The sequence below is a fragment of the Amphibalanus amphitrite genome, unplaced genomic scaffold, assembly GCF_019059575.1.
Source record: "Amphibalanus amphitrite isolate SeventyFive unplaced genomic scaffold, NRLGWU_Aamphi_draft 000815F_arrow, whole genome shotgun sequence".
NCBI classification, from domain to species: Eukaryota; Metazoa; Arthropoda; class Thecostraca; order Balanomorpha; family Balanidae; genus Amphibalanus; species Amphibalanus amphitrite.
Window position 1 is genome coordinate 25,813 of NW_024882309.1, and position 18,685 is coordinate 44,497.

At 47.8% G+C, this 18,685-nt stretch overlaps 1 protein-coding gene across 3 annotated transcripts in view; it reads left to right on the forward strand.

Annotated features, from left to right (window-relative positions):
* The window catches only part of LOC122366542 (serine/threonine-protein phosphatase 6 regulatory ankyrin repeat subunit A-like), a 76,415-nt gene that overhangs the window by 974 nt on the left and 56,756 nt on the right, over positions 1-18,685 (forward strand). The window contains exons 1-10 of one of the 3 annotated variants that reach the window (XM_043338914.1): positions 4,525-4,676; positions 12,218-12,318; positions 12,619-12,702; positions 13,003-13,152; positions 13,936-14,136; positions 15,082-15,234; positions 15,684-15,890; positions 16,401-16,569; positions 16,961-17,089; positions 17,323-17,455. In XM_043338914.1, the coding sequence (XP_043194849.1) occupies positions 12,292-12,318; positions 12,619-12,702; positions 13,003-13,152; positions 13,936-14,136; positions 15,082-15,234; positions 15,684-15,890; positions 16,401-16,569; positions 16,961-17,089; positions 17,323-17,455 (1,253 nt within the window). In that variant the 5' untranslated portion in view covers positions 4,525-4,676; positions 12,218-12,291. Of the gene's footprint in view, positions 1-4,524; positions 4,677-9,618; positions 9,669-12,217; positions 12,319-12,618; positions 12,703-13,002; positions 13,153-13,935; positions 14,137-15,081; positions 15,235-15,683; positions 15,891-16,400; positions 16,570-16,960; positions 17,090-17,322; positions 17,456-18,685 lie in introns of those variants that run through there. The other 2 variants (XM_043338916.1, XM_043338915.1) reach the window with 2 other exon arrangements.

Sequence of the window (18,685 nt, forward strand, 5' to 3'; positions counted from 1 at the left end):
TCTGTACTTGTCTCGAGCATTAACAAAGCGCCAAAGTAGCTTAGTAATCATTTCCCACATTTTCTGAGCAGTAACATGACATACAGCAGTGCAGAGCAGCTTCAGAGAAGAAACACTTTAAATGCACAGACTAACACCAGCCACCCAATGAGCCAGTTCCTCAGTTGACTGTTTCCCTGGATGCAGCTTGGCAATGTGAGCTAACTTTTGGCAAGTTGAAGGTTAGCAGGTAAGATTGAGTTAGGGTGAGTACCTACCTATAACTGGGTGCTACTGCTATGCAGGTCTTGGGTAGGCTGCAAATATGTGTGATGATTGAGGTTAGGTCAGCTGTCAGGTTAGTCAGGTATGCTCATTGCTCAGGTCACATTTTTATGGACACTTGGCGAATTAAAAAACTAACAATCTAATCTAAGCTAACCCGACTAAGCATACACAACTACTGACTATGGGAACTAAGCACCTACCTACTTGTGCCTACATCTCATACCATGTCAAAGTAGAGTTCCTTGGTGGAAGATTACCCTCAGTACTTTTTATCCCAGCCCTGTGAAGAAAACTAATACCTCTAAGCTCTGAGTCACTGCTGGCCATCCACAGGAAGAAACACTGAGACTGAGAGCTTTGCCATTGTATATTGGACCAATAATCACTATCACGAATGACTATGAACACATTATATGATCATATCGTTGCATGGATTGTCACATTGACAATTTTACTACAATCCTTTTTTCGAGAAATACAGTGATGATTAACATCAAAATCAACATAAAGTGGATTTAGTGATCCAAGCTTTCTCCTCCAGTAGCAATGGAATGATCGCATGTTTCATTTGCCAGACACTGAGTAGGTACCTGATGCACATTACAATCTGCATAGCATCTAAGCATAGTAAAACTGCCCAAGTCCATTCACTGTAGATTTTTAACTTGATAGTTTGCACTAATTTATCTTGCTGTTGTAAGTTATTATTCAATATTCATACCAATACATCAATATGCGCTCATCAGTCAACATTTTCTGGCATGATCCTGCTCAGCGTGCTCTTCAGTATTGCTCCAAGGTCTGCAATATTATAGCTTGTTTTTGGCCAATAAGCTCTTTTAATTTTACTTTTTCTTGCTGACATATGAGCCCGATCAACTTGTGTTTATCAACCAAAATTTCATAACTTCAAGTTCAACTTGATATTGATATTGTTCAGGAGTCAGGACCTCTGTCAGCTTCCTGGATACTTCGGATTGTTTTCAGTCACATGCTTCTTAAATATGATGTAAGTCAATCTTAAAGGATTCAAAACATCCAACAAAACGACGTACAAGAGTACGGAAACAACCAGATAAACTTAAAAAGCGCCTTGGAACAGAGCCAAGTGGTGCTCCATTTGTTTGTTTACAATGATTGTAGTGCTGATGTATTTTTAGGACTCTGAATGTCGGCTTATAAAAAATGAAACGTTTTTACAAAAGTTGTAAGGTGATTAATATTTATCTGAAAGAACTAAAATATTCAAAAGCCAAACACTATGAAATACGTGAATCGGAACGAAAAAGTAACCCCAAAGTCCAGCCTAATCACCGGCTCCTAAAACTGCAACAGAATCAGCACTTTTCCCCGCAACTCGTTGTCCAGACGTAAATATGCGGTCGGACAGCGGTCTGTGTCGTAGTGTATTTCACTTGGGGGATTTTCTACCATACATCTGCCTGAGCTTAGGGTAATTACAATTTGTCGGCGACGTTAAAAAATGATGCACTTTTTTCGCAGTATAGGATATCGCATGTGCAATTTCTGCCTTTTTGGGTGCGCTTTATCGGTTTTTCGTGAGTAACTCGCGTAAAAACCGTCCGATCGCGACGAAACTTTCTATGCCCCCGATTTTATCAATTTTACACCTACCCTGAAAATTTAATGACCCTGACCCAAATGACCTTTGACCTGTGACATATTTCTCGAGACCATGTTTGGCCCGAATCGCGATTCGGCGTATGTCGGCTCGCATTAGCCGCGCGGTTGCAGTCTTCACGTGGCTTCAGGCGTTGAAACATTGTGATTTGATGCTGGTCCCATGCATTAGGGTGGGTGTCAAGGTCACCGGAAGGTCAGGTCAGCTCAATGACCTTTGATGACCTCGGTTCCTTTTTTCGAGTTTTACATGTTTTTAGGCTAGTTTTTGGAGCTGATTTAGAATTTAGCAACCATTTGAACATTACAAGGGGTGTAACAAAATTATCCGGACACCTTTCTTTCCGCTGTAATTAAAAAGCAAAACAATCTGGTACTTTTTCTTTTAACTGAGCTTGTAGCCACCTTTCATAAAAACACAGTGGTGAATGTTCTGGAGCATTTCAGCCAATGAATTCTCCAGCACACTGGCTTTGATGCAGACCAATGCCGTCTAAACCTGTGCCTGCGGTTGAGCAGTGCTTATGGCGGGTGGCTCTTCATATACCTCCTGCTGAACAAGAACCCACAGGTTTTCGATTGAATTGGGATCGCGACTTTTTCCAAGTCATAAGCGTTAGCCCAGAATGATTGAAGGTTCTATCGGCATCACTTCCCGTTCTTTTAGGGACTTCAAGTAGCGCGCCGCCCCGCATGAAGACAGCGTGGCTTGAATCAGGCATCAGTGCGCGTTCAGAAATCGTTCAGGCATCTATGCCGTCTGGTTGAGCGCCTCCAATCATGCTCCACCACCTTCCCTGGAAAAGCTCCACCCTGGCCTATGGGGCAAAATATAAGGGACAAAAACACAAAACAAGACAGATAAAAACAAAGCAAAATTAACTCATTACCTAATGAAATTCAGGCTGGAGCAAATACATACATAGGTAATAGGTATCTATGTCAAATTAGAATGAAAGATTAAAATCAACCTGACCAGGCCTTACGGTCTGACCTGGTCCCAACCACCTTACTTCGCCTAACTTAACCCAATTCAACCTTAGCCTACCACAACACCTGCAGAGGTACCTTCCTGGAAAAATGACGCCCAGGGAGGTGACTGTCCAACTTATTGGAATACTACCATGATTGCTTGTCAAAATGTGTGTCATCATGCTCTTGTTTGACAAGTGATGTATAATAAATGTGATATTCAATAATTATCTCCTGACTGTTGACTGTTGAGTGGTCAAAATATTCAAATAATTAGGGTACAATGCTGTGCATAGTGCACACTAATCATGTTGTTTTTGTGTAGGCCCTCTGCACATTGTTGTGTGCACTGCTAGCTATTGCAGGATCAGTGAGGGTTGTAGACATGCTACATACATTGTGCAATTTGAAGATATTGGCACAAAGTTCATCTGTAATTACTATGCTTAACACCTAATGTAAGAAGCGACATAAATGCCCACATGATAAAACTCTCTGGTCAACATCACACAAATTTATTGACATACTTTGCAGGTACATGTTTACATTCATGGCAAATACTTTCAATTTGATTCAGAAACTAGTTGCTAGTAAGCTTGCATTTTTGTAGGTACAACAACGACCATATATTAAGTGGTCATAAAAAACCTTCTCATAGCATTCATCACATACCTTTTTACCAAACAAGTACCTTATAGCTACCATGCAATGATTCTTAATTTTTCGCAATCCATCTATATCTCAACTGACACAATGAATTTGAAATACCCTAACAAAGCCTATAACTGTACATAAGAAGAATGCAATACTACAAGAACTATGAATTTCTGAAGTTATTCTCACATGCTGGAATGTTGAAACTCTACTTTTGTCGTCCATTTCCACGTTTGATTGAGCCATCATATCAAACTGTTTTCGTTCTTCAGTCACAAGCTTTCGCACAAATCTTGAATTTTAATGCATCATCTTGAATCATGCTCCAGTCTTTCCAACAAGGTACTATGTAACATCAAAACAATTTTGATTTGCTACAACAGCTTCAGATCATGATAGACTTGAGGTTTGTTACACCATTTGCCAGACAAATATCTACAAAATGTGTATCAATTTCCAAACTAAGTAGTTGATCATATCAGTATTTGCAGTTTCCACAAAATGTTTCATAATACTATTCTATGTTTATATAAAGAAACTCAAATAATCCACAAATTGTTATTGAAACACTCCCACTTTGACTTCAAGAGTTCACAGCAATAACAATACAAAGAAGCAAACAAACATTGCGCCAGATTTCGTATGAAACGCGCCATCGTCCTGAAGTTTCTACCACAGACCAGGGTATCCACAGACGGTAGTTCAACCGCAGCCGTAGTGCAAAAACCCCTGCCCATCTTACCCCACGGCGGAGCTCGGTTGCAATTTGTAAATACGCGTCGTGCTCGGATCAGTGTTGCCGTCCTGGTACTATAGTACCAGATCTGGTACTTTTTCGACCTTTCTGGTACGGAGGTACGCCTGAACGAAATCTGGTACTTTTTCGCCGAAATGCATTTTTTGGCATTTCAATATTTCTTTAAATTAAATCTAAGTAAAAAGAAAACACAATTCTTTTAGTCAGGAGGGATGGTGTTTCTAACTTTCTCATCATAATGTGTCATGCATCGGATTCGGAATTAGTGATACCTATTCCTGTGATAGTAGAAGTTAACAAGTGGAAAATTCGCGCGCCACGCCGGCTGCCAAGGACGGTCCGCCGGCTGCAGGCTGAGGCAGTTGTGTCCAAGGCAATATAAGAGGTTGTGTCGTGAGTTCGGAATTCACTGGGCCCAAATAGGTATAGGTATAGGTATATAGATAATGGACTTGGGGTAGCAGTATGCTATTTGTTGTCCATGTCATTGTTGGCAAGGAAACATGTCAGGGTACTCATTGAGGTTGGAGGTCACAGGTCACAGTTGGCTTTGAGCTGGAGGTGCTTATCTAGCTTAGCTTTAAATGTAGCAGTGGTGTCAGCAGACACAACATCATCTGGTAGCTTGTTCCAGTCATTAGCCACCCTCTGTGAGAAGAACCTTTGTCTGGCTTGATGGACTGACTGCTCCTTGTGTAATTTCATATGGTGACCTCTTGTGTTTGTCGTCCTCAGTTTGAAAAACTTCTCTCTCCTCACATTGAGCTTCCCTGACATGATTTTATACGTCTCAATCAAGTCGCCTCTTTTTATCCTGTCTTTAATAGATACGGTCTTCAGGACTTTTAGTCTTTCTTGGTATGGCCTGTGCTTTAACCCCCTCACCAATCTTGTAGCTCTGCGCTGGATGTTTTCGAGGAGACTGATATCTTGAACAGCTTGGGGACCCACAGCTTGTATACAGTAGTCCAGGTGTGGTCTCACATATGAGTTGAAGAGGCTGGTGAAGTTTGTTGCTGTGATTTGGTCAAAGGACCTCTTTATCATTCGGAGAGCTACCATTGCTTTGCTCGCAGCTCTTTGACAGTGACTAGTAGGTCGAAGGTCGTTTGTTATAGTCACCCCCAGGTCTCGCTCCTTATCTGTGACTTCTAGTTTGACTCCTCTAATACTGTAAGATCTTTTTGGGTTTTGTGGTCCACAGTGCATCACTTTACACTTTTGGGGGTTGAATTCAAGAAGCCATTGTTCAGTCCATTGCGAGAGTCTATCTAGGTCTGCCTGAAGTTGTTCTGAGTCCTCTGAATTTCTGACCTTGCGATAAATCTTCATGTCATCTGCAAACAGTTTTGCGTCGCACTGGACCAATGTGGGCAATTCGTTGACATATATCACAAACAGGATGGGTCCCAATACTGAGCCCTGCGGAACTCCGCTGGTCACAGCCTCTTCTCTAGATTCTTGGTCATGAACTACTACCTTCTGAGTCCTGTCCTGAAGAAAGTTTGTGATCCATTGAAGCACTCCTGCTTTGACACCATAGGCAGCCAGCTTCTTAACAAGTCTTCGGTGGGGCACAGAATCAAAGGCCTTTTTAAAGTCACAATAGATGATGTCCAGTCCACTGCTGCTGTCCAGTATGTGTGTCCAATCCTCCAGAGCCTCTAGAAGATTGGTCAAACATGATTTTCTGGGTACAAAGCCATGCTGTTCTTTGCAGATGAGATCTTTCTCTAATAGATGGTTGAGCAGGTGCCTTTTGATAATTCTTTCCATGACCTTACATGCGTGACTAGTCAGACTCACAGGCCTGTAGTTACTTGCCAGTTTTTTGGAGCCTCCCTTGAAGAGTGGTACCACTGCTGCTCTCTTCCAAGCTGTTGGTAGCTGTCCGCTTGTCATGGACTTTTGGAATATCTGCATGAGTGGGTATGCTAGCTCAGGTGCACAGTTTTTCAAGAGAAAGGGGGAAACATCATCCGGTCCTGATGCCTTGTCTTCAGTCAACGTTTGAAGTTCATGGAGTACTTCCTGAAAAGTAATGTTAATATCCTCGAGTGATTCTCCTTCTTCCACCTGACTTTCAAAAGCTGGCAAAACACCGCCTTGTTCTTTTACAAAAACTGAGCAAAAGAATGTTTGTAGTTCATCTGCAATCTCTTTCTTTGTTGCTATCACAGTGCCATCAGGTTTGACTAGTTCCATCACTTTGTCTCTTGTTTTGCTTTGCAGTCTTACATATTTGGCTATCTTCTTTGGCATTATCTTAGCTGACCTTGCCAGCTCTTCCTCATACAACCTTCTTGTCTGCCGGATGTGACTCGTGGTCTCGTTTCTGATCCTGGTAAACTTCTTCAGATTCTCTGCTGTTTGTTCTTTTCTGTACTGCTTGTAGGCTTTATATTTACGCTTCACTTGCTTATCTAGTGCTTTATTCCACCACGGTGGTGACAGTTTTGTTTTTCTTCTGCCTTTGAATAGAGGAACATACTTCTTTCTGCAATCGTGTAACTTATCAACAAAGAATGTCCATGCTGCTTCAACATCCATGTTTTCTATCACATCCCACTGCACCTGTGCTAGCTCATGACGGATAGAATCATAGTTACCAGCTCTGTAATTGTATCTGAGTTGTTCCTTGGCCTCCCTGTTTTCAGAGTGTATTCTGTAGTCCCATATTATCACACAGTGATCACTTTTTCCTATTGGAGCTTCATATTTGACTTCCTCAACATTGTTTTCCTGATTAGTGAGGATGAGGTCCAGGGTAGAGGGGGCTGTACCTGCTCTGTGCCTGGTGCTGGATTTCACATGCTGGGTTAAGTAACAGTCTTGTACTATGTTGTAAAACTGAGTGGCATCAGAGTTTGGTGGTCCTGAAATTGCACCAGTGTCCCAATCAATTTCTCTGTAATTAAAGTCTCCCATAACCAGGTAGTCTGTAGCACTAATTGTTTTCATTTTCTCTAGCAACTTCAGCAGTTCTTGATTATTTTCCCGATCACTGTTTGGTGGTCTGTAGCAGATGCCCACCACTATTGTGTTCCCAGGCCTTGTGTGAATTCTACACCATGCTGCTTCTTCAAAGTTTGAATTGTTCAAAATATCACACTCGCTGACCCTTAAATGATCTGCCACAAGAAGTAGAACACCTCCACCTTTACAACCATCAGGTCGGGACTTACTGGCTGCTACTTGATAGCCTTGAATGTGAATCTCATCCTTCTGCCACACTTCTGTCAGTCCTATAATGTCTGGCTTATGAATGTCCACCCTGTTCACAAACTCTTCCATCTTGTTTCCTAAGCTATTGACATTAGAGTAGAAGCATGACAAAACTTTGTTGAGAGTCACACTACTGTTCTCTTGGGACCACCTTGTTCTGAAAGATCCTGTGTGTCTCCTTGCCTTTTCTTTTGAGTTCGTCCCTCAGTTCTTTTTGCTTTGATCTTTCTTCTGGCGACAGATCCTTGGTGATGTACCTGTTCTTGAACCCTACATCTGTTAGTCTGAACCTCTTTTTGTACAGGTCCTCTAGTTGCTCTTTGTCTTTAAGTTTCACCAAAAGCAATCTCGGTTTGTCGGATGAAGTGTCTCTTCTGCCAAGACGGACCACGTCTAGCAAATCTATATGAGTGTCGTTGCCTCGCAGGGCCCTAGACATCTCTTGGATCCTTTCCTTGTCATATTCCTTCCTTACCTCTGTCTCGCTTGACTCTGACTCTGGCAGGTTGTGAATGATCAGGTTCATGTCCCTTTTCTCGTTGCTCGTTTGAACAGCTTTCTTTATCGTGTCCGAGCTCTGTAGGATAACCTTTTTCTGTTCGCTTAGTTTTTCTACTACTTTCTTCTCCATTTCATTTATTTTTTTCTCGATCCCTTTCTCTACAGTTTTCTCATCCTTGTCTTTGCCAATTGCTTCTATGACATTCTTTTCTACCTGCTCTACTCTAGAGATCACTTGTTGCAGTGAAACCGAGACCTTGAATTTCATTCTGCATGTTTCGCACACCCAGAAGAGGTCGTGTAGGTCGATGGCTTTAAAAGCCTCAACACTTAGGCCCTGACAGCTCGGGTGGAACCAGTCATTACAGCCTTCGCATTCTATAGAATCTTGTTTCTTCCCGATAGTTTTGCCACATGGTTTCCCAGTACTTCCTCTGCACTGGAATGCCTTACCTTTCTTTGATTTCTTTTTGCTTTGCACAGTCACAAACCCCTCCTCAGCACTTTCATTCCCGCCACTTTCATGTTCGCTTTCCTGGCCTTGAGACAATTGTGACGCAGGGGTCTCACGCGATGCAAGACCCTTTACCATTTTATGTCAGTTTCAAAAATGTTCTGACACTTGAAAACTTGCATGAACAAATTTCAATGCTAAGCTAGGCCTCCAAAAGTGGGAATAAAAGGAAAAAGCAGTTATTAAATGATCTAAGCGTAGGAGCAGTTCAGGAGCTGGCAGGAGCTAGTGAAACATCTGATGCAAAAAAAATGCAAAAATGCAACGATTTGTGCTGGCTCGTAAGCTGAGATGCCATGCCAATAACCAATAGTTGGGAATTGTAGTTGTATTATTGTAAACAGTGAAATGTGATCGTTCCGTCGACGGTCGAAGGGCTAAGGAAAGAGGCTAGTTTGAATCAGTGTCCCAAAATTGTGCGATTTCGTTGGAAAACTAAATAACAATCAAACATATAATTTTCCATTCTCACTGGCATTTGGCATACTGTGGCAATTTTCGGATTCTGGATGCAAGCTAGGATCCTGGGTGCAATCGCCAGTCTCAACTGCAGTGCCCCCTCTCGAAGGCAGGATTTCGATTTCTCTATTTTTTGGCCAATTTTAAGTAGGTATACAATTCGGGAGCTTTCAGAAGAGCGCATTTCTGCCTTTCAAGGGGAGACGCAGGGAGACGAATGGGTCAAACTACTGGGTCAAATGAGTCATAAATTACTCGCTGGCATGAACAAACCAAAATTTTGGCTATTTTTAAAGTAATGAATTAATAACAATTTGACCTACTACGATCTGGTACGGTACGCAGCCAGAAACAGCCAATCTGGTACGATTTGGATGCGATCCTGGTACGCTGTAAAATCTGGCCGCGGCAACACTGGCTCGGATTCTTTTTGCTTAGATTTTAATTGTTTTATGTCCACAGTAACTACAAAGACATTACATATCAAATTTGTAATAGGCTTTCATGATTTAGTACAATTGAACTCAATTTTGGATAAGCTTTTTGCAAATTTGACGGACATTCTATTCATCAGCATTCAGCCTCCGCCCAACCTCCGCCTGTTGAGCTTGAGCTAAAGCTCATTCTGAGGCTGCCTTGCTTGCATTTTTCTTTTCAGTACTTTTACATTTTACACTGGTAATGTGATAGAATGACTAATGGTAAATCTTGTTTTTGGTCATTTCCATAGCCCATGACAATGATTTTCTGACATGACCAGCGTCCGCTGTCCCGAAATTATATTTCAGCTTCAACTTGGACCGATGTTTCTCACCCAAATCTATAAATGTTGGGATTCAACTTGACTCAGAAGTCAGACTTGATTGGTTCAAAACAGAGCTCTGTTCGGTTGCTGTTTTTTAATCAGCATGCTGTCTGTTTTTTCCATATCAGTAGGCGGAAGTATGGTCAAGCGTGCCCATATTTGGGAACGCATTTTCGTTCCCATGTTTGGGAATGATAAACCTAAAAGCTTCAGCAGTGGGAAAGGCCTTCCGCACTTTGGGTCTGATACGACGCACTTTCCTGACCCTAGACGAAATCACACTGCCACTACTTTTCAAGGCGATGGTTAGACCGATACTGGAATATGGAAACTGTGTGTGGGGTCCTGTCTACTGCGGTGACCAAGACAAGGTTGAGAGAGTTCAGAGGCGGGCCACAAAAATGGTAGCATCAGTCAGGCATCTAGCATACAAGGAGCGGCTGGAGAAACTGAAGCTACCAAGCATGCACTACAGAAGAGAAAGAGGGAACATGATCATGGTGTATCAGATTCTAACAGGAGGAATTAGGATCGACCACACCCAGATCTTTCAGAGGGCTCCACCAGACGCCACCACAAGAGGACACTCACTTAAGCTGATTAAACCATCGGCAAATCGCGCGCAGAGGCAGAACGCGTTCTCGCACAGAGTTGTGAACAAGTGGTGTCTGAAAATGAACCCAAAGAAATGTGCAGTTCTCCGCTTTGCGAGGCCCCGCGCTAACTTGCCTTCACCGGTGTACTTCCTTGATGGACAGCAAATCCCACATGTAGATTCTCACTCTGATCTTGGTGTTACTGTCGACTCGCAGCTTAAATTTCACGAGCACATTAGGACTGTTGCACACAAGGCTAGCGGTCTGGCCCATAGTTTTCTTAAGTCTACCGTTTGCAGGTCTCGCGCATTTATGTTGTTCTTGCTCACTACTCATATCCGACCTGTTATAGAATACTGTTCATGCTTGTGGCATACAGGTTATCTGAAAGACTTGCGGGTCTTAGAAAATGTTCAGAGGAAGTGGACAAAGCGAGTGGATGGAATGAATGGATTAAGCTATGCAGATCGCCTACAGTCCTTGAACCTGTATTCTGTCCAAGGGAGGCTCATTCGTGCGGACTTGATACAATGTTGGAAGCTGTTTAACGGTAGATCGTGCCTGAGTCCAGATGACCTGTTCGACCGCCCTCCACAGGAGCGGACTAGGGGCCACTGCTTTAGGATTTTCCCCACTCTCACCCACACAGACACTAGAAAGCGCTTTTTCTCTGTCAGATGCATTGCTGTTTGGAACTCACTGCCTGAGGATGCTGTCCGTGCACCTAACATAGCTAGCTTTAAGAAAATGATTGAGGTACATGCACGTAATAGCCTGTTCAGATATGATTGAGGATGAGCAGTGCTGATTTTGTAAGTAGTTATAGGTATGTAGGTTACTTCCTCGTAGCTAAGCGTGTAGAAATGTGACTGTATTCATCTGACGAGCTTGTGGAAGACGCACAATACCAGTCAAAACTCCCAGGACTAATGGTCAAGAATATCACAACTGGGCTGGCGCGTCTGGCATTCAGGGTTCCTTCCAATTCCTTTCGGTCCTTCCACCTTGCCTTTTCTTTCCGACACAAATGGGAACCCAACCAGGTAAGAGACCAGGTAAGAGTGGAACAGTCTCCCTGAAGAAGTAGTAAATGCCAGGACAGTCAACAGATTCAAAAATGCTCTAGACAAACACTGGAAGAACTTGCTGTACCAAACCAGAACCGACTAAACTACAAGCCAATGAGCAGGAAATCCACAGGCTTCCTTTTCCTAGCCTATCACCTTTCCTGTAATTCAGTAAGTAAGTAAGTAAGTAAGTAAATATGGGAACGCCATGTAGGCATTGTTTAAAACAAGAAGAAGAACTGTTAAATGACGTCCAAAAAATATAAAACGATCGTGAACCGCCTGATATTTGTCTCAATATTGTTGGGAAAGAGTTTGATATTGTAAGGCCCATCGTATCTTCAAATCGTTCCTGTTTTTCTAAAGCAGTCCACCACCCGGGCCGCGAGCCCAAATTTGGGAACGCTCTCGTACACTGGTGCTGCAAGCGTTCCTTATTATAGGAACGGCATACCCAAAATTGGGAACGATTTCACCGACGCCTTTCACAGGCTCTTTTCATTAACAAGCATCACATCCAACGCCGCAAGTTATTGTTAACGCAACAATCTAAGATGACCTTTCCGGCAAGACCGCCGCATGTTTCGCATAATTAGAATTGAATGGACTGTAGGTTGAGGTAGTTGAATAGTTGAGATGTGCAGTAAACTATTAGTCTAATATTTTCATTAAGAAGGTCAGTACCTAGTTACTTACTTGTATCATGAATCATGACTTATTTACCTACAGGCATCCATTTACATATACTTTCAATTTCAGGTGAATATGTGTGTCTATTTTGAAGCTTGACATATTTTTAGTTGTTTGCACTTTCTTCCACTTCAAAAATTAAAATGGTCTTCCTTGAATTTGATGATGAGGTAAGTCAAACCTTCCAAAACTGTTACTTTAAATCATTTGTAAAATCAATGATATTATTTATGTGCCTGAGTTCTGCAACTGTTAGTGATTGTCAATCACTAACAGTGGCAGCACTCAATGTTTGTAGCATGCTGAGCTCTGTCTTACACTATTCACGTTTGTCAAAAAGCAGTGTTACTTATTGGTTATTAGCAGCTGTGTTTCTGGATAATCACAGGTTTAAATTGGTTTGTGCATCTGTACTTTTAGTTGCCCTAAGCACAACATCATTGACTCAAACACCCTCACTGCCTCCCCAGCCGGAGCTTATGCAGAGTGTGTTCCGCGGCGACCTGGGGGAGGTCCTGCAGGTCCTGCTCGATGGTGGGGACGCCAACTATCAGGTGAGACAGATGGCTGTACCAAGATATGCCAGCTGGGTGGCATACCTGTCAGCCAGCTAGGGAACTGGTGTACCTAATGGAATGATATTGGGAAGAGATTGAGTGCAGAGCAGAACAAAGTTAATGGATGTGACACTGAAAACCAGCATCCTCACCACCCACTTGCTTAACTCACAGACTCATTAGGCTGTCATCTCTGTATATGTTAGCCTCCCCTCTCACTCAGAACTAGGGCCAAGTTCCCCTGCAGCAACGACATTACCAACCCCTCTCATCTAACAGTGTCCCTGTCCTCTCCAGGACGCGGAGCAGCGCACCCCGCTGCACGCGGCCGCGTTCTGCGGGCACGCTGAGATTGCCGAGGCGCTCCTTCTGAACGGGGCGCGCGTCAACGCCAAGGACAGCAAGTGGGCCACCCCGCTGCACTGGGCCTGCCTCCAGGGACAGTCGGTCAGTGTTGGATTGTCGGAGACACTGCTTCGGTTGCTTGACAGTTTTCTCAGTTGGAGACGCCACTCCATGACTGTCTTCTGTAACAAATTATGGTTGTCAATCGATTCTGTCAATTATTTCATCGTCGTCATTTAAATGAGGGAGCGTTTGGACGCTCCTTCGGATCTTTTGCATCAGTGTCCCAAAATTGAGTTTTGTCTGGGGTGTCAGAGGGGAAAATTACCCACCAAAAAGAGGGGAGAGAGTGGAAAACTGCTGATTCGATTAGATCCAAAAAGAGTGAGAAACGGCATAAAACATGCATTTTATTCTAGGGTGTAGAATGTTTGATGCTAAACTGGGCATCCACACAACTGCTCTTTCTATAGGTAAAAAATCTAGGTTTTCTTGGCTGAGAGTGGAAAATTGTTCCTAAAAATTGGTGGTGAGAGTGGAAAATGAATTTCAATTGGATGTCGTTTCCCACCCAAATCAACAAATTTTGGGACATTGTTTTGCATTCTCTGAAGATTATACAGGCTCTGGGTCGTTGTTTGGTGTCGTTTGCCGGACTGGATGACGTTTTTTTTTCTTCTAGTCTCTGGTATGTGGAGTTGTCACTTGTCAGCATATTCTCTCCAAACACCGTCGCAGTGTGTCGGGCTGATCAGACGACTGTCTGTGCAGCCTGTACTGGTCGGTCTACGTAATGTTACTACACACAGACATCTGTGACAGGTAGCTGTGTGTGTGGTCCGCCGTGAGCCGCCGATCTGACTCCCCCCGTCTCGACCTCGGCAGGGGGCGGCTCTGATGCTGCTGCAGCACGAGAGCGACATCACGGTGCGCGACAAGCTGTGGCAGACGCCGCTGCACAAGTGCGCCATCTCGGGCGCCGTGGAGATTGCCGAGCTGCTGGCCGACCTGCTGAGTACCGTCAGCACCACGGACCGCGCCGGCTGGACGCCGCTCCACCACGCCGCCTACCACGGACGGGTCGAGGTCAGTAACCCACCTAGGCACCTACCCACCCACCCCACCTCGCCTGCTGGACGCTGCTCCACCACGCCGCCTACCACGGGCGGGTCGAGGTCAGTAGCCCACCTAGGCACCTACCCACCCACCCCACCTCGCCTGCTGGACGCTGCTCCACCACGCCGCCTACCACGGGCGGGTCGAGGTCAGTAGCCCACCTAGGCACCTAGGCACCTACCCACCCACCCACCCACCCACCCCACCGCGCCGGCTGGATGCCGCTCCACCACGCCGCCTACCACGGGCGGGTCGAGGTCAGTAGCCCACCTAGGCACCCACCCACCCACCCCACCGCTCCACCACGCCGCCTACCACGGGCGGGTCGAGGTCAGTAACCCACCTAGGCACCTCACCTAGGCACCTACCCACCCACCCACCCACCGCGCCGACTGGACGCCGCTCCACCACGCCGCCTACCACGGGCGGGTCGAGGTCAGTAACCCACCTAGGCACCTACCCACCCACCCACCCACCCCGCCGCGCCGGCTGGACGCCGCTCCACCACGCCGCCTACCACGGGCGGGTCGAGGTTGGTAAAGGGCTCTCGCAATCACCGTCGGTACTGGGGAAATGGGACTCAATGTACGCTTCGAGGTCGGTACTCTCCGACGTGGTTTAGGGAGGTTGAGGGAGATTGTGGCGCGGGGACAGTGACTCACGCCCCTTATCCTCTCTGCCGTCAAGCCGCGTGCCTCCCCTTACCCACCTCTTAGCCGTCGAGGCTACCTCATGCCTCGTCTCTGACCGTATGTAGTAACAATGTACGGCGCACGACCATGCCTGCCTCACTGTGTGCCGACCCTGACCCGCCTCCGTCTCGCCTCCTCCCCGCCTCCTCCCCGCCTCCGTCCCGCCTCTGCCCCGCCTCCTCCCCGCCTCCGCCCCGCCTCTGACCCGTCTCCCCGCCCACAGATGGTGCAGCTTCTGCTGGATCGCGGCGCGGCCGTGAACGCGCACGACAAGCGCGGCCGGCGCGCGCTCCACCTGGCCGCCAGCCAGGACCGCGAGCGGGTCGTCAGACTGCTGCTCGACCGCAACGCGGACGTCAACGTCGGAGATAAAAAGGTCCGACTGCCGGAGACGGTGTCGTGCTTGGAGAGACGTGTGTCATGCTGGGAGAGACGTGGGTAATTTCAGAGCCCAGAAACGACAGCAGCGGAACTGAAGTGACAGTTTAGACAATGATACGAACTGATGTTTCGGTCGCTTTGATTTGATGTTCATAAAGCATCGACATTGATAGAGGCTAAAAGGAGGCTGAAATACTTACATAACGTGCAAAAACACAAAAATACTGAAGTGACTTGGACAATCATTTTTCGGTTGGGAAGCCACTGTGAAATTGCTGTTCAGTCAGATTCCTTGTTTCGATATTGCGACGCTCTCTGCTGAGCTTATTCAGACTGGGCCTGCATCACAACCTGCTTGTCAATGTATCATTACTCATACCGATTGTATGTAGCTCTGTGTGCTGCCACTTCTCTGACCGCCGTCCTGTGTCCGTCCGTGTTCAGATGTGCACCCCGCTGCACTGTGCGGCGGCCGCCGGCCACGGCTCCTCCCTGGACCTGCTGCTGGCGGCGCCCGGCGTGGACACGGAGGCGGCCTGCGCGTCCGGCGGCACCCCGCTCCACACGGCGGCCGTACACGGACAGCTGGATACTCTGCGGTGTCTGCTGGCGGCCGGCGCCAACGTGCAGGCCACCGACCGCCGCGGACAGGTGAGGGAGGGAGGGAGGACCGGCGGGGGCTGGTGAGGGGGAGAGGGAGGGAGGGAGGGAGGGAGGCGGGGACAGGTGAGGGAGGTCCACCGACCGCCGGGGACAGGTGAGAGGAGGGAGGCGGGGACAGGTGAGGGAGGTCCACCGACCGCCGGGGACAGGTGAGGGGGAGAGCATAGATGGAGGGGGAGGGAGGGAGGCGGGGACAGGTGAGGGAGGGAGGGAGGCGGGAGGTGGGGGTAGGTCAGAGGGGAGAGGGAGGGAGGGACAGGGGAGAGAGGAGGAAGGACAGAGAGAAATGGACAGACCACCGACTGGAGGTCATATGTTAGGGAGGATAGGGATCAGGTTATCGACTGAGTGGAACAAGCTCGACGGGAGACGAACATGGTCAGAGTCTCGGCTGACCTGGTGACCCGATTTCCCGCTCTGTGACCTGCCGCTCCCCTGTATCCGCTGCCTGCTGTCCGGGTGACCTGACCTGCCCCTCCGCCCTTCGCTGCGCCTCAGACGGCACTGCACCTGGCCGCTGCCACCACCCGTTGTCTGGACTGCGTGAAGCTGCTGCTGAGCCGCGGCGCCGACCCCCGCTCGGCCGCCGCGCCGGCCGGACTGACACCGCTGCACATGACGGCCATGCACGGCCGGTTCCAGCGGGCCCGGCTGCTGCTCAACAGAGGTGGGTCCGCCCAGAGGGACCGTTGGAAGTAGTGCAGCGTTGTGGTGGGAGAGATTCTCTCTCCAGAGGCGGTTATCGGTCTGAGGAAAGCGGAGGGCGATATCGTACGTAAGGCGTCTAAGACCTTAAGGGAAAATTGTATGGAATCATGATCCATAGGTCGCCGTCTGTTTTCCATTGGTGTGCTTTCTGCTTAGTCATTTTTCGATGACATAGCGTCAAACTGCTAACCACTTTGCAAGGGCTGTTACACAGTGCCCATTTTTATTCATGCTCGGCAAACAATGCTCAGCTTGCATTCATGCTCAATTAGTGATTTCTGTGTAGCTTTCTTCCCATCGCTCCCCTTTCACGTTGGACTGCCGATTTCTACCTCCCCGCTCGCCACCAGGTGCCGAGGTGGACGCTCTGGACGCCCGCAGCTGCTCCCCGCTCCACCTGGCCGCCGCCTGCGGGCACGACGTCCTCGTGAAGACGCTGTTCCAGCACGGTGCCGACGTCAACAGAGCCGGACCGGACGGTAAGTGGCAGTTCTAAGGACGCCGAACGGCGGCTTCAGCTCGGCCGAGCGAATGGCGCGTCTTAAGTGTAGATCTATCAGTTCATGCGATCGTCGGGGAAATTAACATTGCTGTGACCGCTTCAGTCCGTTAGAAGATCAGCTATGAAACCTTGTATGAAACCTTGCTTGTAGTTATGACTGCTTCTGCATGAATATATGTTGTGGAACCACTGTCCACCTCCCTCCGTCAGGTATGACCCCGCTGCACCTGGGCGCACTAAACGGGTTCACCGCCTGCGTGAAACAGCTGCTGGAGCTCGGCGTGGACATCCGGGCCACCGACAGCCTGGGACGCACAGCACTCCACCTCTCCGCGCACAAAGGGTATGTACCGAGTGCTGCATGAGACACGGGCCAGACCGGCGATATTCTCAGTGTGTTCATGGGGTAGTCGGCCCATATTCAGAGCCTCCCATTCTGATAAGTATTGTCTTACCCTTTTCCGCGCTTCTTCCATATTCGTTTTGCTGATCGCCTCCCGTCAATGGTTGGGTTTGATCTAGGCGGTAATTTGGACCTGGCTAAATGAGAGCCTTCTTCTGGTACTTGTTTTTGTCAGCTACCTAAATTGCTAGCTTACAAGCACCGTTTCCGGCTGCATTCCTTTTTACCAATCCCGCATTTCCGGTGATTTGGGCGAGTTCCCACCAGTGCTGTCACCGGCGGACCCGGGGACCTCTCTGTACGGCCGGCCGGTCGCGGAACTTTGCCCGCCCGCGGGGCCCGGGTGGCGCCGAGGACAGGCAGTTCCGGGTCGGTCCAGCCACCCGCTGTGAGCCGCCGGACTGGACTGGCGCCCCCCGGGGGTACGAAACCATCGAAAGGTGCCGGGCGACGACAAACTTGGTGATGGAGAGGGCGGCCCGCTGGACATTAGGACCGGGAATGGGGACTCTTTGCCGCGGCACGATCCCGAAACCAACTCAAACGGTTTGTACCCAGCGGCGGCCGGCTCACGAACGGGCGCCGAGCTACTCATGGGGTAACCTTGGATATAGGTTGTCAGCAGCTGTCACACTACCACACCTCGGCTCCCCCGTGGGTAGTTCCCGGGCATGAGCGGTGACCTCTGGTAGCGCTGAACGCCCGCCTGATTGGTGCTGTCAGCGGCCTGGCTGCGCTGTCAGCACGGTGAGTGTGACGGACGGCCCGTGACGGTGCTGCTCCACTGCCAGTAACGGCCGTATATGACCCGCGGCCTCCCTGGCCGACCGTGCCGCTACTCCGAACCACGCTGCGCCATGAATACATACTCCGCGGAGTTGTGAGGTAGAGTAGCTGACGAAGCGCCGTACGATTGCGCTGTGGGTATTTCTAGAGTTCGGCTCGGTGTGTGTAGGGGGGGGGGGGCGGACGGGCCAGGGCATGACACACTGATGGATTTTAGGTGTTTGGGTTCGGTCCCAAAAATGTAAATTGTTTAGGCTACCCAGGTAGTGAAATGTTTGTGCGCTTGTGTTTTGCTTGAGCACAGTGTCTGGTGTTGTTGGGCGTTTGTTCACAAGCGGATGCTCCGCTTGATGCTTCCTTCGAGTTAAAAATGATATTTGTGTT